Source organism: Psammomys obesus, unplaced genomic scaffold (genome assembly GCF_907164565.1).
Source record: "Psammomys obesus unplaced genomic scaffold, mPsaObe1.curated_primary_1811, whole genome shotgun sequence".
Lineage (NCBI taxonomy): Eukaryota > Metazoa > Chordata > Mammalia > Rodentia > Muridae > Psammomys > Psammomys obesus.
In genome coordinates this window covers 1,024,789-1,042,944 of record NW_026596466.1, presented here as the reverse complement: position 1 = coordinate 1,042,944, position 18,156 = coordinate 1,024,789, and the positions used below count along the sequence as shown (strand labels likewise).

Below are 18,156 nucleotides of genomic sequence, written 5' to 3'. Positions count from 1 at the left end.
TCTCCTTTTATGTCCACATCCAACAAGGATTTTCCTGCTGGCTTCTCTCCCACCCCAATAACTTGTTAACATATGCATGGACCTTGTCACATAAGCAGGCTGCCTGTGGGTTTTTTCCCCTAATCCTAAGATAAACTTGTTGAGGTGGGGGTGGCCAGGAGGCCTAGACATGCCTAGACCAGGGGCCAGGTGCATTCTACCTACCTGAAACTTTGTAAGACTAAGTCTGTCTGAGGTATTTGTGTGCTGAAATGGGCCATCATATTGTGTTCCCTGCACACAGCGGGTACGAATGCTCGAAGCACTCGTGTGAAAAGCCAGTCATAGTTCCATGTGCCTGCAACCCCAACATTGGCCGGCAGTTCAATGGCCTTCCAGTTCAGTGACCCTACTTCAAGGCAGTAAGGGAAAGAGCAATAGAGGAAGACGCTTGATGTCCTGGTATGGCCTCAGTGTGCCTGTGCATGCACTCATGTGCGTGAACCACACCCACATACACACACATACACACACACTATGTGCATGCTCATGCATTTAACTGCAGAGATGGTCCTGTACAGTAAGAGCAATGGTCAAAGGCTACCCAAGCAGAGGGCCATATTATAGTCCTTATGCAAATCCAGCCCTGGCCAATGCACATAAGCCAGTTTGTGTGTTGCCCGTGGCTGCTTTTGCCCTGCACCACAGAGCTCAGGAGTGGTGACAAGAGTCAGTCTGAGCCGTAAAGCCTGAAGTATTTATTGTTGGACTTTCATAGAAAAGTTTGCCTCTCCCCATCTATCAACGGGTAAGACTATTAAACTGTTATGTCAGAAGCAAGGAAGATCAGGAAAGGCTTGGAAGACTATAAAAAAGCATCAGGGAACCTTGGGATTGGCCTGGCTTTCAAATTAGAAGGTTCATTCCATTAACAACATTGAAAGTTTTATTCCATTTGAATCAGCTCTGGGAGGAAGGACTGAATGTCTCATATTTAATAAACTATTAGAGAAAGGGGCTATAGAGATAGTTCAGTGGTTAGGGACATCTCCTGCTGTTGCAGAGGACCAAACTTCTATTCTCAGCATCTACATAGGATGACTTACAACTTTCTGTCACTCCAGGGCCAAGGGGATCCAGTGCTCTCTTCTGATATTGTCAGGCACCTGCACTCAATACCATCCCCATACCTAATCTTTTTTTATAATTCTTTATTAATTACATTTTATTCACTTTGTATCCCCCCTGTGGTTCCCTCCCTCTTCCTGTTCCAATCCCTTTCTTCCTCCGCTCTCTGCATGTGTGCCCCTCCCCAAGTCCACTGATAGGGGAGGTCTTCTTTTCCTTCCTTCTGATCCTAGTCAATTAGGTCTCATCAGGAGTGGCTGCATTGCCTAACCTTTTTTTAAATTAGAAAAATATACCTGTTTACCCCAAATTTAAGAGCTAGAAAGATAATTAAAATCCATTTAGAAGTGGGAGCAATGATGGTATATGTCTGTAATCCCAGTATTCTGGAGGCTGAGGCAGGAGAGTTTTGAGTTCCAGGCCAACCTCAACCATATAGCTATCGTCTCAGTCTCTCTCTCTCTCTCTCTCTCTCTCTCTCTGTGTGTGTGTGTGTGTCTCTCTCTCTCTGTCTCTCTCTCTTTCACACACACACACAGGAACAAGATACCTTGTAAATGTCTCATGAGGTAACTAGAGTTCTTCTGTGTGGTGGCTAATCCCCACCATCTTTATTTCAGTCTATAACGGCATACCAATCGAAGAAATCCACTCTCCGTTTAGAACCATACTCTTAAGAACATTCCTGAATTACCTCCTGCAGCTGGCTTACCACATCCATCACAAAGAATACCAGTAAGTTCCACTTCTTTGCCCCTGAAAGGGGACCCTCTTCAGCAGTGGCCACAGTCCTTTTCACGTATTCCACATGAAGGACTAGAGGCAAGGCTTTTCTGCAGAGTCCAGTCACAATGCACTGGGTACTTGAGAACCCCTATCTGGGTTGTTCCGGTTCTGTAAATATCTCCTAGAGCTTTACTCTGCAGTCACAGTCAGTTGTGCCTTCTTGGGTCAGAGTGCCTTTCTCTTTTCTTTTTTCTTTTTTTTTTTTTTAAATGCATTTTAAGGTCTGGAGATGTGGTTCGGTTTTAGAATGCTTGCTTATCTTGCGCGCACAGGCCGTGGCTTCTATCCACAGCACCTCCTAGAATGGACATGGTAGCACATGCCTGTAATCCCAGTACTGAGCTCAGGAGGTGGAGGTGGGAGGATTAGAAGTTAAAGTTTGGGCTGGAGAGATGGCTCAAGGGTTACAAGCATGTGAATTATACAATGACCTTATGCCTACATATGGTTGTGAGCCACCATGTGGTTGCTGGGAATTGAACTCAGCACCTCTGGAGGAGCAGACAGTGCTCTTACCCATGGAGCCATCTCTCCAGCCCTGCTGGCACACCTTTTAGATCTTTTTGGTGTACATTTATGACACATGTGTAACATAGGCATGTGCAGGCAGGAGTGTGCTACAGCATTATGTGGCAGTCAGAGGACCCCCTCAGGTGCCAGTCTCATCGTCCACCTGTTTGCTGTTTGTTGTTTGCTGCTGCGTGTAGCCTGCTAGCTGGCCCGAGAGCTTCAGCCAGCCCTCCTGTTACTGTCCCCCGTCTCTCTGCAGTGCACTGGACTCTCAGGCACGTGCTCCTCCACGTGTGTAGGTTCCAGGTCTTTGGCTAGCACAGCAAGTGCTTTTCCCATGGAGCCATCTCCCAGCCAGCTGCTCTCTCTACTGCATGGCATCCGCAGCGCAAACTCCAGTGTGGATTCTTACTCATGCTCACAGAGTGCGGTGTGGCCAGGCAGGCTCTTCTACTCTAAACTTACTCTGCTTCCCTTTCTGTATTCTGTTTGTTAGAGGCCAGTTGTCAGGTATAGCCTACACTTCAGAAGAGGGCACGAAGCTCCACCTCCTGGAATAATTCATTTTGGTATCATTTTCATCGTAGGAACAGAAGCCCATCACTCTTTCTGTGTTTCACAAAACTGATGACTGAGAACATTCATCCATATGCCTGTCAGGTAAAAGGTAAACACAAAAACAATAGCATTATGTTTACTAGCTTAAATAGTTCTATAATTATTTTTGCATGGATCATATGTGCTCGCATGTGCATGTTTGCATGTATGTGGACCTATTTTTGCAGATGAGTGCACGCAATCACATGTAAACCAGAGGTTGACATCAATATCTTCACTCTTTATCTTTGTGGCAGGGTCTCTCACTGATCTGGCTAGTCTAGCTAGCTTGTTCTGAGGATCCTGTCTGCTCCTAGGATTGTAGGCAGGTTGCTATGCCCAAGGTCATTTTTGGGTGCTGGGATCTAAACTCCGATCTTCATGTTTACACAACAGAGGTTTTTGGTTTTGTTTTTTGGTTTGTTTGTTTGTTTGTTTTCCACTAGTCATCTGCCCATCCATGTAATCTCTTCTGAACGTTGTATTTTTAGGTCATTTATTCAGCGAGCAACAGCGGACGCTCTACTCAATGAATTATATTGATAAGTGCTGGGAGATTTACACAACCTACTGCAGACCAAATGCAGCCCCACCCTATGAGCTGACAATGAAGATGAGGCATTTCCTCTGGATGCTGAAAGTAAGCTTAACAACTCTGAGGGTAGATATTGCCTTTATGTCGATAAGCACTTTGATTTTAATTAAAATAAATTAACGCTACATAAGTAAGGAGCTGAAGATCTGGGGTGACCTTTCATGACCACCAGGGGCTTACAAGTCTCCCTTTACAGGAGACAGTCTGTGACAGCAAGAGACACAGGGACAGGGATGCCTGGCTGACAGGCTCACAGAGCAGGGGGAAGGAAGGCCTGAGCCATGCAGCATCTTCTCATGCACATGTGGCCATTGAGAGGAAGAGATACATTTAAAAAGTGTTTGTATTCCATTGTCTTTATTACCGATTCAGGGTGTGTGTGTGAGTGTGCTGTCAAGCTAGGTAGCAAGCACATTTACCCTTCGGCTATTTTGTCAGACCTGAATACCATTGAAAATATAGCACTAGGGCTGGAGATGGCTTTGACGGTGTAGATTATCTGTTGCTTTTGCAGAGGACCTGGGTTCAGTGCTCAGCACCCATCTGGCAGCCCACCATCGTCTGTAACTCCAGTTCCAAGGGACCCGATGTCTTCTCTTGACCTCCTCCTTGGGCATCAGGCATGAATGTGGTACACATACATACATGCAGGCAAAACTCTCACATACATAAAATAAAATCAATATTTAAGAAATTTTGAATCTATTTTTGGCTGGTCAGGCCTGCACTGTGTCTTGGCTGTGGAGTAGCTGCCTAGCACACACAAGCCCTGTGCTCAGTTCCCAGCACTGCAAAACAAATAAAAAATTGTTGCTCAGCAAAGAGTAACTTTAAAGTGTGTTAGTTTGGAAGCCAAGGATGGCATTAACTTCCTATAGTCCCAGCACTTGTGAGGCTAAGCCAGGAGGATTAGGGATTCAAGGTCATATGGGCTACATGGAAAGGTCCTGTCTCAAAAACCCAGTTGTTAGTCTGAAAAGCAATTGGCCTGTTCTTCATGCAGTGTTCTCAAACTAACAGTTGCTAGTTTCTTTCTATGATGTTTTTAATTTGTGCTTGTGGGGAGGCAAATAATGAGATGGAAATAATCAAATATTAAGGAGAGAGTATTTAAGGATTTAACAGAATTGTATAAATGTGAAAACCTAGTGTCTAAATGTAGGGAAATGTGTTTAAAAATACATGATCTGGAGGTGGACTATTATACAGTGGTTTGTTTTCTTTTTTCCTCATGCTTACTTGTTACTGAAGAACAAGTCATTTGTCCCTGAGAGTCAGGCATGCTGGCTCTGACTGATTGCACCTTCCCAGGCAGGCTTACCCTCTTCTTACCCACAAGTCCACGACAGCGGCAGTTAGAAACAGACGCGATTCTGTTTCCTCGCAGCCTTAGGTGGTAACTGTCATCTCCATTGTGTTTCCTTTAGTGGTAGTGGGGTTCATCAGTGGCTCCTGCAGCAGCAGCCGGACGCTTTCCACAGACCTTCACTCTCGGCCTTAGCAGCCGGCAGTGTCTTTCCTCAGTGGCTAATCAATGTCCGCTGTTTCCATAGAAGCAGTACCAGCAACTTCCTACGTCATTTCTCTTACGTTAACTTTAAATGTGCTAAGTGAGCGTATATGTGTGTGTGCTTCTGTGTGAGTATGGGACGTGCATGCAGGTGCCCTTGAAGGCAAAACACAGGGGATCCTCTGGGGCTGGAGTCACCAGGGATTGTGAGCCACTTACTCTGGGGGCCGGCTGGCAAGTCCTAGGGATCCGCCCTCCTCCGCTTCCACAGTGCTGGGACAGTAGGTGTGCGCGGCTAGGCCGGCTTTTCACGTGGATGGTGGGGATGGAACTCATGTCCTCACGCTTGCAGCCCCCAGCGGTTCTTATCCAAAGAGGGGTCTTTCTGTGTGCCACAGTCTGGCCTCAGACTTGCAGTCCTTCTACCTCTATCTCCTCCTCATGAGTTTTTAAGGTACTAACTTCTAATACATTTTCTGAAGGTATTATGTCGCGGTCGTTTACATTAAAACATATGCCTATTTTAAATGTAACTGCAGGCATCTATGTTGGTGTCATCTTTTTACAGGACTTTAAGATGATAAATAAGGACTTAACTGCAATGAAATTTATGACTGTGATAGCGGAGGATAGCCCTTTCATGTATGATGGAACTGACAGCAACTTTGAACTTGAGGTTTGTAAAGTGTTACTACAGACGGCACAGATCCAGTTTAAGCCGTGTATTTCTTCTGTGTGCGCTGTATGTATTTTTTTTTAAAAATGGTGGGATATAGATATATACCCAATTGCCTTTTCAAACATCAGAGATTAATATTAGAAAGGGGGTGGGGAGGTGGCTCAGTTGGCAAAGTGCCCACTGTGCAAGTGTGAGGATCTGAGTTCCGCCCCCAGCACCCACGTGAAAAGGTCAGGGGTGGCGGTGCATGTTTCTTGGTGAGCTCCAAGCCAGTGAGAGGCACCATGTCCAAGGGCAAGGTGGGGTCAACTTCTGGCTTCGCCACACAGACGCGCCACTGCACACACGTGTAGCACACATACAGAGGAATAATAAACGAGTAAGGAGTCACCGATCAGGCACTCAGGGAGGCGGAGGCAGGTGGATCACTTTGAGTGCAAGGCCAGCCTGGTCTGAGTCCAGGACAGCCAAGGCTGCACAGAGAAACCCTGCCTCAGGAGAAAAGAAAAAAATAAATTAAAAAGGATATCATCAATCAATTCCTGATCCAATGTGGAGTGTGAGAATAAAGGCGACCTCCTTGTGCTTTTTCTCATTGCAGCTGGTTTTCCTGGAATTCTTTGAAGCTCTCTTATGTTTCTCCTTCTGCTGCATTTTTGACCAGATCACCAGATCCTTTGTAAAATTCCCATCTGGAGAGCCTACCACAAACCGCTACAGCAGCACTCACACGATATTAAACCAGGTGACAGACAATACAATGGAGTGCCTAAAGCAAGGGGTGACTTCAGCCTGGGGTGGTTAACGGCTCACCAAAACTTCTCAGGCCTTCACTATACTTCCAGGAGATAATTTAGGACTTGAGAAAATGTGTGCTGTCTTTCACTGTTGGGAGGAGTGTGTGGTTTTGTTGGTTTTTAAGTTAGGGGAACTGTATTTCCTGGTCATGGCCATAGCAGTGGGAGCAACACGGTGAAGCTCAGTACACAAAGCAGCTAGACAGAGAAGATCCGAGGCAGGCCACCGTGAGATGCCCTGCCTAGCGGGCAGAGTGGAAAGCCCACCCGAGAGCAGATGCCAACAGACAGGTTCTGGCTCTGCCTGCAGGGCTGCCCGGTCACCGAGCATGAGGCTTACTCACAGATTAACACCTTCAGTCACTGTGAGACCCTCAGACAGCCAGGACCATGATCGATCAGGAAATGAGACTTTGGGTCAAAATGAGACATATCGGATGTTTAGCGGGGGTTTCACGTTGGTGGATTTGGAGGGTTTCTGATGTTTGAGACAGTCACATGGAGCCACAAGAGACATTCTAGGAGTTCCTGAGCCCAATGACTAGGAGAGTCTTTTTTTTTTTTTTTATTAATTAATTAGTTTAGAAACATGGTCTCGATAGGTAGCCCTGGTTAGCTGGATCTCACAGAGATCTGCCTGCTCTGCCTCCCAGTGGTGGAATTAAAGGTTTTGCTACCACACCCGGCTTGGAAGACTCCGCAGGGCTTCTCGCGTGAGGAGCTTTCTCACTGTTGATCCAAGCGACAGCTCTCACCACAAATCCCTGGGGTACCTTATGGGAAACAGGCTTTGTGTTCTTTTCAGCCCTTTGCAGCCCATCGCTTCAGCTAGCTATGCCTCCTCCAGCCGAGGAGAAGAGCGCCTCCCAACACACCAGGGGGCTGGTTACAGGGTACCACCTGGGTCTGGGCTCTTCTCCAGGCAAGAGAGCGTCTGCCTGGCCTCTGTCTACTTTCCAACACTATAACAAAGTAACGAAGGCAAATTACCCTCGTTTAAAAACAGAAATGTAGCTCATGGTCCTGGAAGCTTAAGTGCTAATTATGTCCTCCTCCCTGGCTGGCTGGCACCCTTAACCATGTCCCAAAGGCCATGTCTCAGCACCGTAGTCAAATTAACAACTTACAAATGAATCTTCCAGGACACTCGAACACAGCAGATGTCATTCTCGTGAGCTCTGTCACATGGGGTGTGTGAATCTGCCAGACACCATCTGTCCACTTCACGCCCAGTTTCAATGCATCATTCCCCGTAGTGTCTCTGTTGTTTTTATAGCTCAGGGGTTTGTTCCCTCCCCACTTTCTGGAAACCGGAAGTTTACGTGTCCCAACTTCATTGCTCTTCCCTCCTGTGATGAAACTGGCCCTCAGAGATTAGGTAGAGTCCAGCAACTTAATACACTACAGTAACTGGGGTGGGCAAGGTGGAGTGATTTTTCTCCGGAGGTCTGCAGACGTCTCCTACCCTTATATTATCAGCTGAATGGGCATGCAAGTATAATAAACTACAGGAGGCCAAGGAAAGGCTCGCCAGAGAGAAGTGGAGTAGGATTCACAAGGGCTTCGATAGGCATATTCCCGATGCTGGCATGGAGAAGCCACATCACAAGGGAGGAAGGCTATTAGACCTGAAATGCCCACAAAGGCCCATGTGTTAGAAAGGCTCGGCCACCAGTCTGAAGACAAAAACAAAAACAAATCCCCATCTACATGAAATTCATCACACAGCAATAATGTCTTTCCAAAATACAGCCGAGGGGCTGGAGGGATGGCTCAGCAGCTAAGAGCACTTGAGCACAGTTAGAAGACCTGAGGCAAATGGATCTCCTTGAGTTTGAGACCTTCTTGATCCAGGCCAGCCAAGGCTACATAGTGAGAGTTTGTCTCAAAAAGAAAAACTCTTAATAAATTGTAGGTAAGAAGGGACTCTGATATTGAGAGTTACCACATTATTTGGAATCAAATATTGTTTTAAATTACAACAAAAAAATCACAGTGCATACGAAGAAAAGTATGCCACGTTCAAAGGAAAAAGGCAAGCCCTTGGAGACTGATGGGAAAGATGAGGTAGCAGATTTATAAGACAAGTAATTTAAAACAGGTATCTTAAAAGTACCTAAAAATGCTAAAGGAAGATACAGAGAAAGAAGGTTGGAGCGCAACAAGATGGTTCAGTGGGTAAAGGTGCTTGCCCCTAAATCTGATAACCTGAGTTCGAACCCACATGCTGGAAGGAGAGAACCAGCTCCCAGAAATTGTCCTCTGACCTCTGTGTCCCTACCCAACAAAATAAACAGACAAAATAAAAAGAGAAGGATGACATACTTACAAAGTGGAAATATCAATAAAGATGTAGAAAGCCTTTTATAAAATAAATTCTAGAGATAAAAAATATAAGAACTTAAATGGAAAAACTCACAAATAGAATTCAGAGGCAGATCTGAGCAAGCTTAAAACATCTTGACAACAGGCAACTGAAATTACCGAGTCTGAAGAAGAAAAAGAAGAAAGAGTAAAAAGTGCATAGCCCTTATCAAATGGACAAGTACGCACACTCTTCAGAGTGAGGTCACAGCGGTAACAGGAGCCCACAGCAGCCGACATTTATTTGCTTTGATCAGGGTGCAGACTCTTCAGTCCAGAGCCAAAGCAAATAAACCTTCAGCCCCTGCCCTTGTCACCCACTTCTGCCTGCCAAGCCCTTTTTCCTAAGGTTGTGCAGCCTTCAAAACAGTGCCACAAACAGGGGCTGAGCGTCGAAAACATGAGCCCGTGAGGACATGTCAGCTTCAAACCATTGTCACTAGTCTGATTGCTTTAAATAATATCAATCTATAACCTATCTACAGTAAATGCATATTATTTATATATTATGTAATATGTAAAGATACTATTATCTATGTGTAGTAGCACACGCCTATAATCCCACCACTCAGGAGGCAGAGGCAGGCAATCGCTGTGACTTCAAGGCCAGCCTGGTCTACAAAGCAAGTTCCAGGACAACCAGGGCTACACAGAGAAAACCTGTGTTGAAAAAACAAAAACAAAAAAACAGAAACCAAACAAACAAAACGAAAAAAGCTTTCAGTCCCTGAAGAAATAACCCAGAGGTTAAGAGTGTTTGCTGCTCTTGCAGAGGACCTGGATTCTCAGCACCCATGACAGGCAGCTCACAGCCCTGTAACTCCAGTTTCAGGTCCAACTCCTTCTGGTCTTCATAGGCATTGCACACACACGCACAGACACATGTACACATATACACACATGCTTGAAAACAAATACTCCATCCAAAAGGAGGCAAGAAACAGAAATGAAAATTAATAACGGAACCAATAGCAGGATGTAGTTAATCACCTCAAATGCAAATGAGCTGCATCTGAGACAGGCTTACATCAAAGTTGTCAGATGGCTACAGTGAGCCATCTATAAATAAAAAGACAGAAATAGATGAAAGGGAAGGCAGGGAGTATTGAGCTAAATATTTCAGTGTGTTAGTCAGACCTGCCCCAACCCTTCCACCAATTCCGTGATGTACTTTCTCCAACCAAGCCCTATGTCCTCAATTTTCCACCACCTCCCAATAATGCCATCAATTTACAAATCCATGAGCATAGGGATCAGTTGATTGTATATATCTGAGCTTTCATAATCCCCTCTCAATGATTGGCTGCACCATCAGGGGACCAACCTTCCAACACATGATCCTTTGGGGGACACCTTACATCCAAACCATCACACCAGGTGAAAGGTATCACCAGGGACATAGTCTGATGGTGAGAATAGTGACAATGTCAAACAGTGATCAGATCAAATGGTCAACTATGTAAAAGGAGCAAGTCCTATTGGCTAGTCATGTTATGATGGAACTTTAAAGCGCATGCAGAAACTGATAGGAAGAAAACCAAAACGGGTCAGTCTGAGCTGGGACATTCCAGGCAGCACAGTGCTTGCTCAGCACACCTGAAGCCCAGGGCTCCACCCCTAGACTTCCTATGTCAGGAGTGGTGGTTGTAATCCAGCAGGATTGTAATCCCAGCATGCGTGGAGGCGGGAGGGTCAACAGTTCAGGGTCCTTTTCTGGTATACACTGAGTCTACGATGAGACTGCGTGCCACGAGAGTCTGCATCAAAAGGAAAGGAGCACATAATGCATGTGATCACATTTACGTAAAAAGTGCATATCTACCAAGCGCAAAGTGCAGTGGTAGAAAGCATTCCGTGGGAATGGGAAGGTGTCTGAGGCAGGGCTCCCGGGTGTAGACACATGCTCTTAGCGAGATTACCCTCCCCAGTGACACTTCACTAAAGGGTCTTGTGTGAATGCGTACACTCATGTACACGCCTCTGTGGACACCGTGAACTCACCTGCTTCCCTCGCCCCCTCAGAGCTTCCACAGGAGCCTAAGTGTAGTCACAAGCCTTGACTCCGAGGTCCACTTCGGCAGCACCAAGTCATCCTCAGGAGTTCTGCCTGATGGTAGAATCAGGCAGTCGGAGGTCAGTATCTTACAGTTCACCGTGTCCTGACCGTGCGGCCACAGCGGCGGCCACCGCACGGTGGCCATTATGGGAGGAACACTCTTCTGTGTTTTGGGGCCAGCCCCAGACAGTAATTCCCTCTCCCGCTGACCTCGTAGGCTGGTACTGAGTGGAAAGCGGAGCGAGCGAATAGCAGCAGCCCTCGTTTCCAGGGCTCTGTCCGCTGCCCAACACTTTCGAGGGGTCAACTCATTTAAAAGCCCTTCCCAGATGAACTGCAGGCCTCGTTGTTACTTCTAGGAGCCAAAAAGGTTACATCATCACCCGTGGTCACCTACCCAGCAAGCAGTGGGGCTGAGGGCTTGTGCTCAGGTAGTTTGATTCTAGAATCTGTACCTGTCATTGTGAGCTGGACCCCTTCAGACTTCAAGGGTATGTGAAGGGTATGGCTAATTCAGAGAGGGGGCGGGAAGCCAGCCAAGTAGAGTGTCTCTCGGCAGAGTGTCTGGCGTCTCCGGTGACAAAGCAGTTGGGAAACTCTCAGAAGCATCATGGTCAGAGATGACAGTGACTAAGACTGAGGGTGGGAGGAGGAATCGGGGCCGAGGGTCTCAGGAGTGAAAGAGGAGGAGGCAAAGGTGAGTCTGGGAGTTTTGGCTTGAGTGTCTGGGAGAATAAGGAGTTGCTATTTAGTACAGTGGTGAAGATCAGAATCTTCATGGCCTCACCCCAGCCTGGACTACAGTATTGAGTTGGAGGCCAGTCTGGGCTACAAGGATAGAGCAAACAACTGAAAGCGAAACACTCCTGAGACACTACAGGGCACTCTAGTGCGTACCTGTAAGCCCAGCACTCTGCAAGCCAAAGCAGGAGAACTGCATGCCTGGGGCGAGTCTGAGACACTTCTCCAAACACAACACGAGCAAAAGAGGAAGAGCCTCATTGACAAGTCCCGTGTATTGATAAGGTAGGAGGCTGGCTTTAGTCCTACAAGGCTGCAGAATAACATTGTCCTTCTGCTTTTTAAAAAAGCACAAGCTCAAGTCCCTGAGTGAGGAAAAACCCTCCAAAGTGACCCTCAAGTCTCAAGGAAGAGGCCTGCTGTTTATGTCGCCACAAGGTGAGCGTTCGCGGTCGCTCCCACATCACTGTGGTCTGTGGAACTTGACAGCACTCCTGGCTGTTGGGCAGGGAACAACACTCAGGATTAAACCTTGAGCTTCACGTGAACTGGACAGGTACTCTAACACCAAGCTACAGCACCAGGCGTACAGTTTGGGGTCAGCTGTCTCCTGGCCTCCTCAGGCCAGACACCCTTCCTCAGCCTGGGGCTGCACGCACTGCAGTCAGCTTTTCTCTCGAGCCGTAGTCTCATCCCATTCCCGCCATGAGACAGAGTCCAATTATGCATCCCTGGCTGGCCTGGAACTCACTACCTAGGCCAGGCTGGCCTGGAACTCACAGAGAGCCACCTGTCTCTGCCTCCCGAGGGCTGGGATTGAGGATGTATACAGCTATGCCTCCCCTCTTTGTTTGTTTGTTATTTCTTGAGTTTCCTGTATTCCAGTTTATTTGTTTATATGCTCCCCGCCCCCTTTCTCCCATGGTGGGCGTCATCCTTTCTGAGGATATACAGTCCCCATAACAGAAAGTGCTATAAAGGGAAACCCAGTTAATGACTTAAAAAAATACTAATCTTGTATTTATTTTATGTATGTCTGTAGGCACTTATGTGTGTAGGCCTGAGTGTGCCTGTGTGTGTGGAGGGCAGAGGACTTGTCTCTCTCCTTTCATGTGGGTCCCAGAGATTGAACTGAGGTTGTCTCTTGATCGCAAGCACCTTTACCCTTGTCATATCTACTTTCTCTTTCTTCCTTTCTTCCTTCCTTCCTTCCTTCCTTCCTTCCTTCCTTCCTTCCTTCCTTCCTTCCTTCCTTTCCTTTCCTTTCTTTCTTTCTTTCCTTTTTTGAAATAGTTTGTCTACTTGTGTTGTTGACATTATTTGTTGGCAATTGGTCTTCCCTTGATTTGCCTTGTACCTCTGGCCTCTTTACAGTGAATTACCACTGCGTGTCAGCTGCTCTGCCTCTCTGTGGCTACTGGTATCTGCTGTGGAAGCCAATCTCTTGGCCCACCAAAATCCCACTTCATCTGATGACCTCTTCTGCATGGCTGTAGCTTACTGTCTTCTAGATTGGCTCCTCAGTTGAGTGGGAATATAAGAATATCGGTCTTCATTTTCAGACTTGCTCTGACTTACTAACCGGAGCCCTAGTTGTATACAGTTCCATTCTCTGCATTTTATTTTGTGGTTCTGGGAATGGAATCAGGCTGTCACATGTGCTAGCAAGTGCTTACCACTGAACTGAGTATGAGCCCAGCACCGAGTCTTTAAATTCTCAAAATCACATCTTTAACATTTTTTAAAAGCATATATTTCTCTGCCAGAGGACCAGAGTTGGGTACCATATACAGTTGCCTGTCACTCCAGCCCAGCGACTTTGCCCCCTTTCTGTACTCCGCAAGCATCTGCACTCACAAGTGCGCACACACCTCTCCCCTATATACACATAGTTTAAAAAAACCAACAGCTTAGCATGGTGGGGAACAGCACTCGGGAGGCAGGGGCAGCTAGATCCCTGTGAGTTCCAGGCCAGCTTGGGCTACAGAGCGAGTTCCAGACCAGCCAGAGCTAAACAGTGAGACCCTGTCTCAAATAAAACAAACATAACACTGCTGTTCAAGAAAAAGACTTGTGGGAGGTGGCTGAAGAGCAGGGTTGACAATTAGCCTTGGGCCACTGTGCGCTTGCTCCTCTCCTAGCTGCATTTTACAATTTCCTCAGTCCTCACAGGCTGCAGTGTCCCCGCCTCACCACAACGGACAGAAGACAACACATACACTCTACTGACGTTTATTCTAATTACACTCCATTGCAGACAAATATGAAAAACCCAGAGATGAGCAGAAAGAGAAAATCAACGTGTGGGTGAACAACCTCTATGTCTTCTTTGCGACCGTGCTCTTCAGAGCCTACAAACGTGAGGAGATGCTCAAGGAGAAAGTGAAGGAAAACCGGCTCCAGGAAGTAGTGCTGGCTCAGCAGAGGAAGATAGAGAACGACGAGCTAGAAGCCAGGTAGGGCAGGGTCTCCACCTGCTCCATGGTGCATATAAAGCTTTCTTCCCTGTCTTCCGAAGCACGATGACAGGTTTATAGTGAAGCACACGATGATGTTCTGGGACCCCAGGCTCATGGTGAACTACGCAATATCCTAATCTCTGATGGCAGAAAAAGAAAGCCCTAGGGGACAGAGATGTAACTTTGTGGTAGATGCTTGCCTAAGATATGTGAAGCTTGGGTTTGGTCCCTAGCACTAGATTTAACACACACATACACAGACACACATACAAACACACGCTTCCGAAGCTTTTGTGTGTTCTGCAGCTGGGTCTGATGGCCAAGCCTGCAAGCTCAGCACTCAGGAGGGATGGAAGACATGATAACCTTACCAGGCTGCTTTCTAGCTTCTCAGCTGCAAAGGAAAGCGCTCCCAGATCACATTATCAACATGAAGGTGTTACCTGGAGCACTCAAGTACAACAGATCATCTTATTTCCAAGCATGCTGAAACAGCATAAAAATTCAGGGCTGGAGAAAGAGTACAGGGGATAAGAGCACGTGTTGCTCTTACAGATGACCCTAGTTCAGTTCCCAGCACCCATGTCACCTGTAATGGATGCTCCAGGGGGGTTCATATCTTGTGGATTCCACGGGCACCTGCACTTAGGCGCACATAACGTCCCAACCCATGCACACAAACTTAATTTTTGTTGTAGAAAATAAAAAGGCTATTAATGTTTATTATTAATAGCCTTAATTGTTTTGGTGGTTATATTTAACTCCATATCAATAAAAGACACAAACGCCTGATAGATTTTTAATAAGCCTTATTTCACCTGGGACTGGGCAGATATTTCCCCCTAAACTACCTTGTCATCTCCCAGTGCCACATTCCATGCCATTTGCTCTAACCATTCCTGTCTGGGCTACTTCTCATCCAAAATAATATAAATACTTGCACATGCTTTCCTCCCGGGCTTTTCCTCTCTAGCCGCTCTGATCCTCGGAGCAGGCTCCTCCCTGCCGCGTGCATCTCTCCATGCTAACCCTGGCAGTCTCACTTTCTTCTTTTCTCTCTCTGGCTCTCTCTCTATCCTTCTGTCCTCCAAGCCCTCGAACCTTAGCTTCGCCTACCTCACATCTCAGGAAGAGAAATAATTAGCAATTAATACAAAGCACCAGACCATGCAGTAACAATTTTTGCTTATTTTTTTTGAGACAGGGTATCACTGTGTATCACTGGTTGTCCTGGAACTCTCTCTGTAGACCAGGCTGGCCCAGAACTCACAGGAATCCACATGTCTCTGCCTCCCAAGTGCTAGGATTAAAGGTATATGCCACCACACCCAGCTACCGTATAATTTTTTTAAAAATAAAAATTGTAAAGTGGTTTTACACTTTCACAGCTGAGCTCTCGCTGTGCTTTTTAGGCTGAACGTCCTACGTGAAGAAGAGGCCAAGAGACAAGACTTCGACGTTGAAATCACTGTGCTCAAGGAGGTGCTGGAGCCTCCGGTCTCACTGCCACTCACACCCACCTCTGCTAAAGATGAAATGGCATCCACCCAGAGCAGCAAGGCCAGCCCTGGCAGGAAGAAGAAGAAGTGAAGGTAATGTGGGTCATGGCTGAGCTGCAAGGACGAGCAGACGTGAAAGCTGTGGCTAATGTCCCATACAATAAACTGTTTCAATTTGGCTTCTGATTGGAGTTTCTGAGATGTTCTACCTTGGCCCACATAGTAAGTTTCTTGTATGGCTGCAATTGCAAAAGCCAAACTGAATGAGTATGCAGACGCGCACAGATTAGTGAGTGTGCATTAGATATATTCTTGTAAATCGAAGTTAGCTAGGCATGGTGGCACATCCCAGCACTCAGGGGTCACAGGCAGGAAAGTGCTGCAAATTCAAGGCAAAAATATGGGTTACAGAGACAGCTCAGTGCTTGAGAGCACTTGCTGCTTTTATAGAGAACCTCAGTTTGGTTCCCAGCATTCACACAGGGGCAGCTTACAGTAGGCTGTACCCCCAGCTCTAGGGGATCTGGCCCTGTCGTCTGGACTTTGTGGATACTCACAAGATGTATACACACACAAAGTAATTACTAAATAAAAAGCAAGGTGGAAGGCTGGAGAGATGCCTCAGAGGGTAAGAACACTGACTGCTTGTCAAAGGTCCTGAGTTCAATTCCCAGCAACCACATGATGGCTCATAACCATCTATAGTGAGATCTAGTGCCCTCTTCTGGTGTGCAGGCATACATGCAGACAGAACATTGTACATACAATAAATAAATCTTTATAAAAAACAAGGCAGGATACAATCAAGAACCATCTCTGGCTTTCAGGTGAGCATGCACAGGTTTAAGCACACCCGTACACATGTAGAAACATACATACACACCTCACTCATGTGCACAGACCCACACAAAGATGGAGAGGAATACAGGAAGACAGTGCTGGCCTCTGGGCTTCACACACATCAACACATGTGCTTGCACACCTGCACACACATCTGTAGAGACATAAATACATGCATGATTATAACACACCCAACACATACCCAACACACACACATACATTAGCCCTGCAAAACTGACAGAGTCCCAAGGAGGAGTGCCATCTTGACCAGAGAAGCAAAAAACCCTTAAATCAGCAAAATAATGGAACATTTCAACTAAAAGTTTGAATCCACAGACTCTGGAGCCAGAATGCGACAGGGAGGAAATGATGACTGAGACAAACACATGTAACTCCAAACAACACCCCACAGGCAACGGCAATCTGAGACGCAACCACAGCTCTTCAAGAAACACACACACACATGCAGTCTTAGCTGGGCACGTTGGCATACTCCTGTAATCCCAGCACTTGGGGACGCAGAGGCAGGTGGATCTCTGCGAGTTCAAGGCCAACCTGGTCTATAAAGCAAGTCCACAACAGCCAAGGCTACACAGAGAAACCCTGTCTCAAAGACAAAACAAAACAAAACTGCAGTCTTGGGTTATGCATAGGCAGGAAAAGAATTATGATGGAAATCGTGAGTTATTTAGAGCCAAGGAATAAGGGAAACAATACAAAATGATGAAGCTGTTTCCTCACCTTTCCTCATGCAATAGGTCTGTGGAGATTACGACAAGCAGATTATAGAGAGCTGCTTTGAGGGCTGGGGAAATAGTGTGTTTTTCAGACCACTCAACTAATTCTCTCCCAGACCCTGGGCTGTCAATATCACTAAAATAGGGTTGAGTGAAATTCAGCCATATTTCACCTCAGCTGTGAAGGGATACAGGGTGTTGTGGCTCTTGGGAGGGCCTCACGACAGAGGAACAACATCTGGTTAAAGTACCCCAGGGTGATGTCATTAGCTTTAGGTGTGATCTACATAACGCAAGCACTCAAAGTGAATCAAATCTAGCGATTGTATCAGTGCCTCACTGTTCTCCCCTTAGTGAACAGGCAGACCCCAACACTAAGCATCCCAAAGCTGTCACAATACTGTTAGTGTTTTGTTTTGTTTTGAAGACTTTTATTTTAAAATGTGTGTGTGCATGTGAGTACACATACCCAAGAAGACCAAAAGAGGGTGTGAGGTCCCCTAGAGCAGTGGTTCTCATCCTGTGGGTTGTGGCCCCATCAGGGGCAGACTGACCCTTTCACGGAGGCCACAATCAGATTATCCTGCATGCCACATATTGGCATTATGATTCATAACAGTAGCAAAATTACAGTTATGAAGTAGAACCAAAAAGAATTTTATGGTTCAGGGTCACCACAACATGAAGAACTGGATTAAAGGGTCACAGCATTAGGAAGGTTGAGGGCCACTGGCTTAGAGCTTATAGTTATAGGAGTTATGAGGTGCTGAGAACTGAACCTTAGTCCTCTGCAAACACTGCTGAGCCTCTCTCCAGGCCCTGGCCATGAGTCTTGAGCCCTAGTGCAGTCAAACAACCAGCAACAGAAGACTCAACAGG

The 18,156-nt window shown here is 46.5% G+C and overlaps 1 protein-coding gene across 4 annotated transcripts in view; it reads left to right on the top strand.

The window, feature by feature from the left end:
• Positions 1–15,886, top strand: part of Rsph10b (radial spoke head 10 homolog B) — a 37,462-nt gene extending 21,576 nt beyond the window's left edge. For 3 of the 4 annotated variants that reach the window (XM_055598644.1, XM_055598641.1, XM_055598645.1), the window contains 9 exons: positions 1,728–1,842; positions 2,991–3,070; positions 3,492–3,640; positions 5,674–5,781; positions 6,386–6,529; positions 10,968–11,078; positions 12,093–12,180; positions 14,000–14,198; positions 15,614–15,886. In XM_055598644.1, coding sequence (XP_055454619.1) covers positions 1,728–1,842; positions 2,991–3,070; positions 3,492–3,640; positions 5,674–5,781; positions 6,386–6,529; positions 10,968–11,078; positions 12,093–12,180; positions 14,000–14,198; positions 15,614–15,791 — 1,172 coding nt within the window. In that variant the 3' untranslated portion in view covers positions 15,792–15,886. The remainder of the gene's footprint in view (positions 1–1,727; positions 1,843–2,990; positions 3,071–3,491; positions 3,641–5,673; positions 5,782–6,385; positions 6,530–10,967; positions 11,079–12,092; positions 12,181–13,999; positions 14,199–15,613) is intronic. The other variant, XM_055598642.1, reaches the window with a different exon arrangement.
• The last annotated feature ends 2,270 nt before the right edge of the window (positions 15,887–18,156 follow it).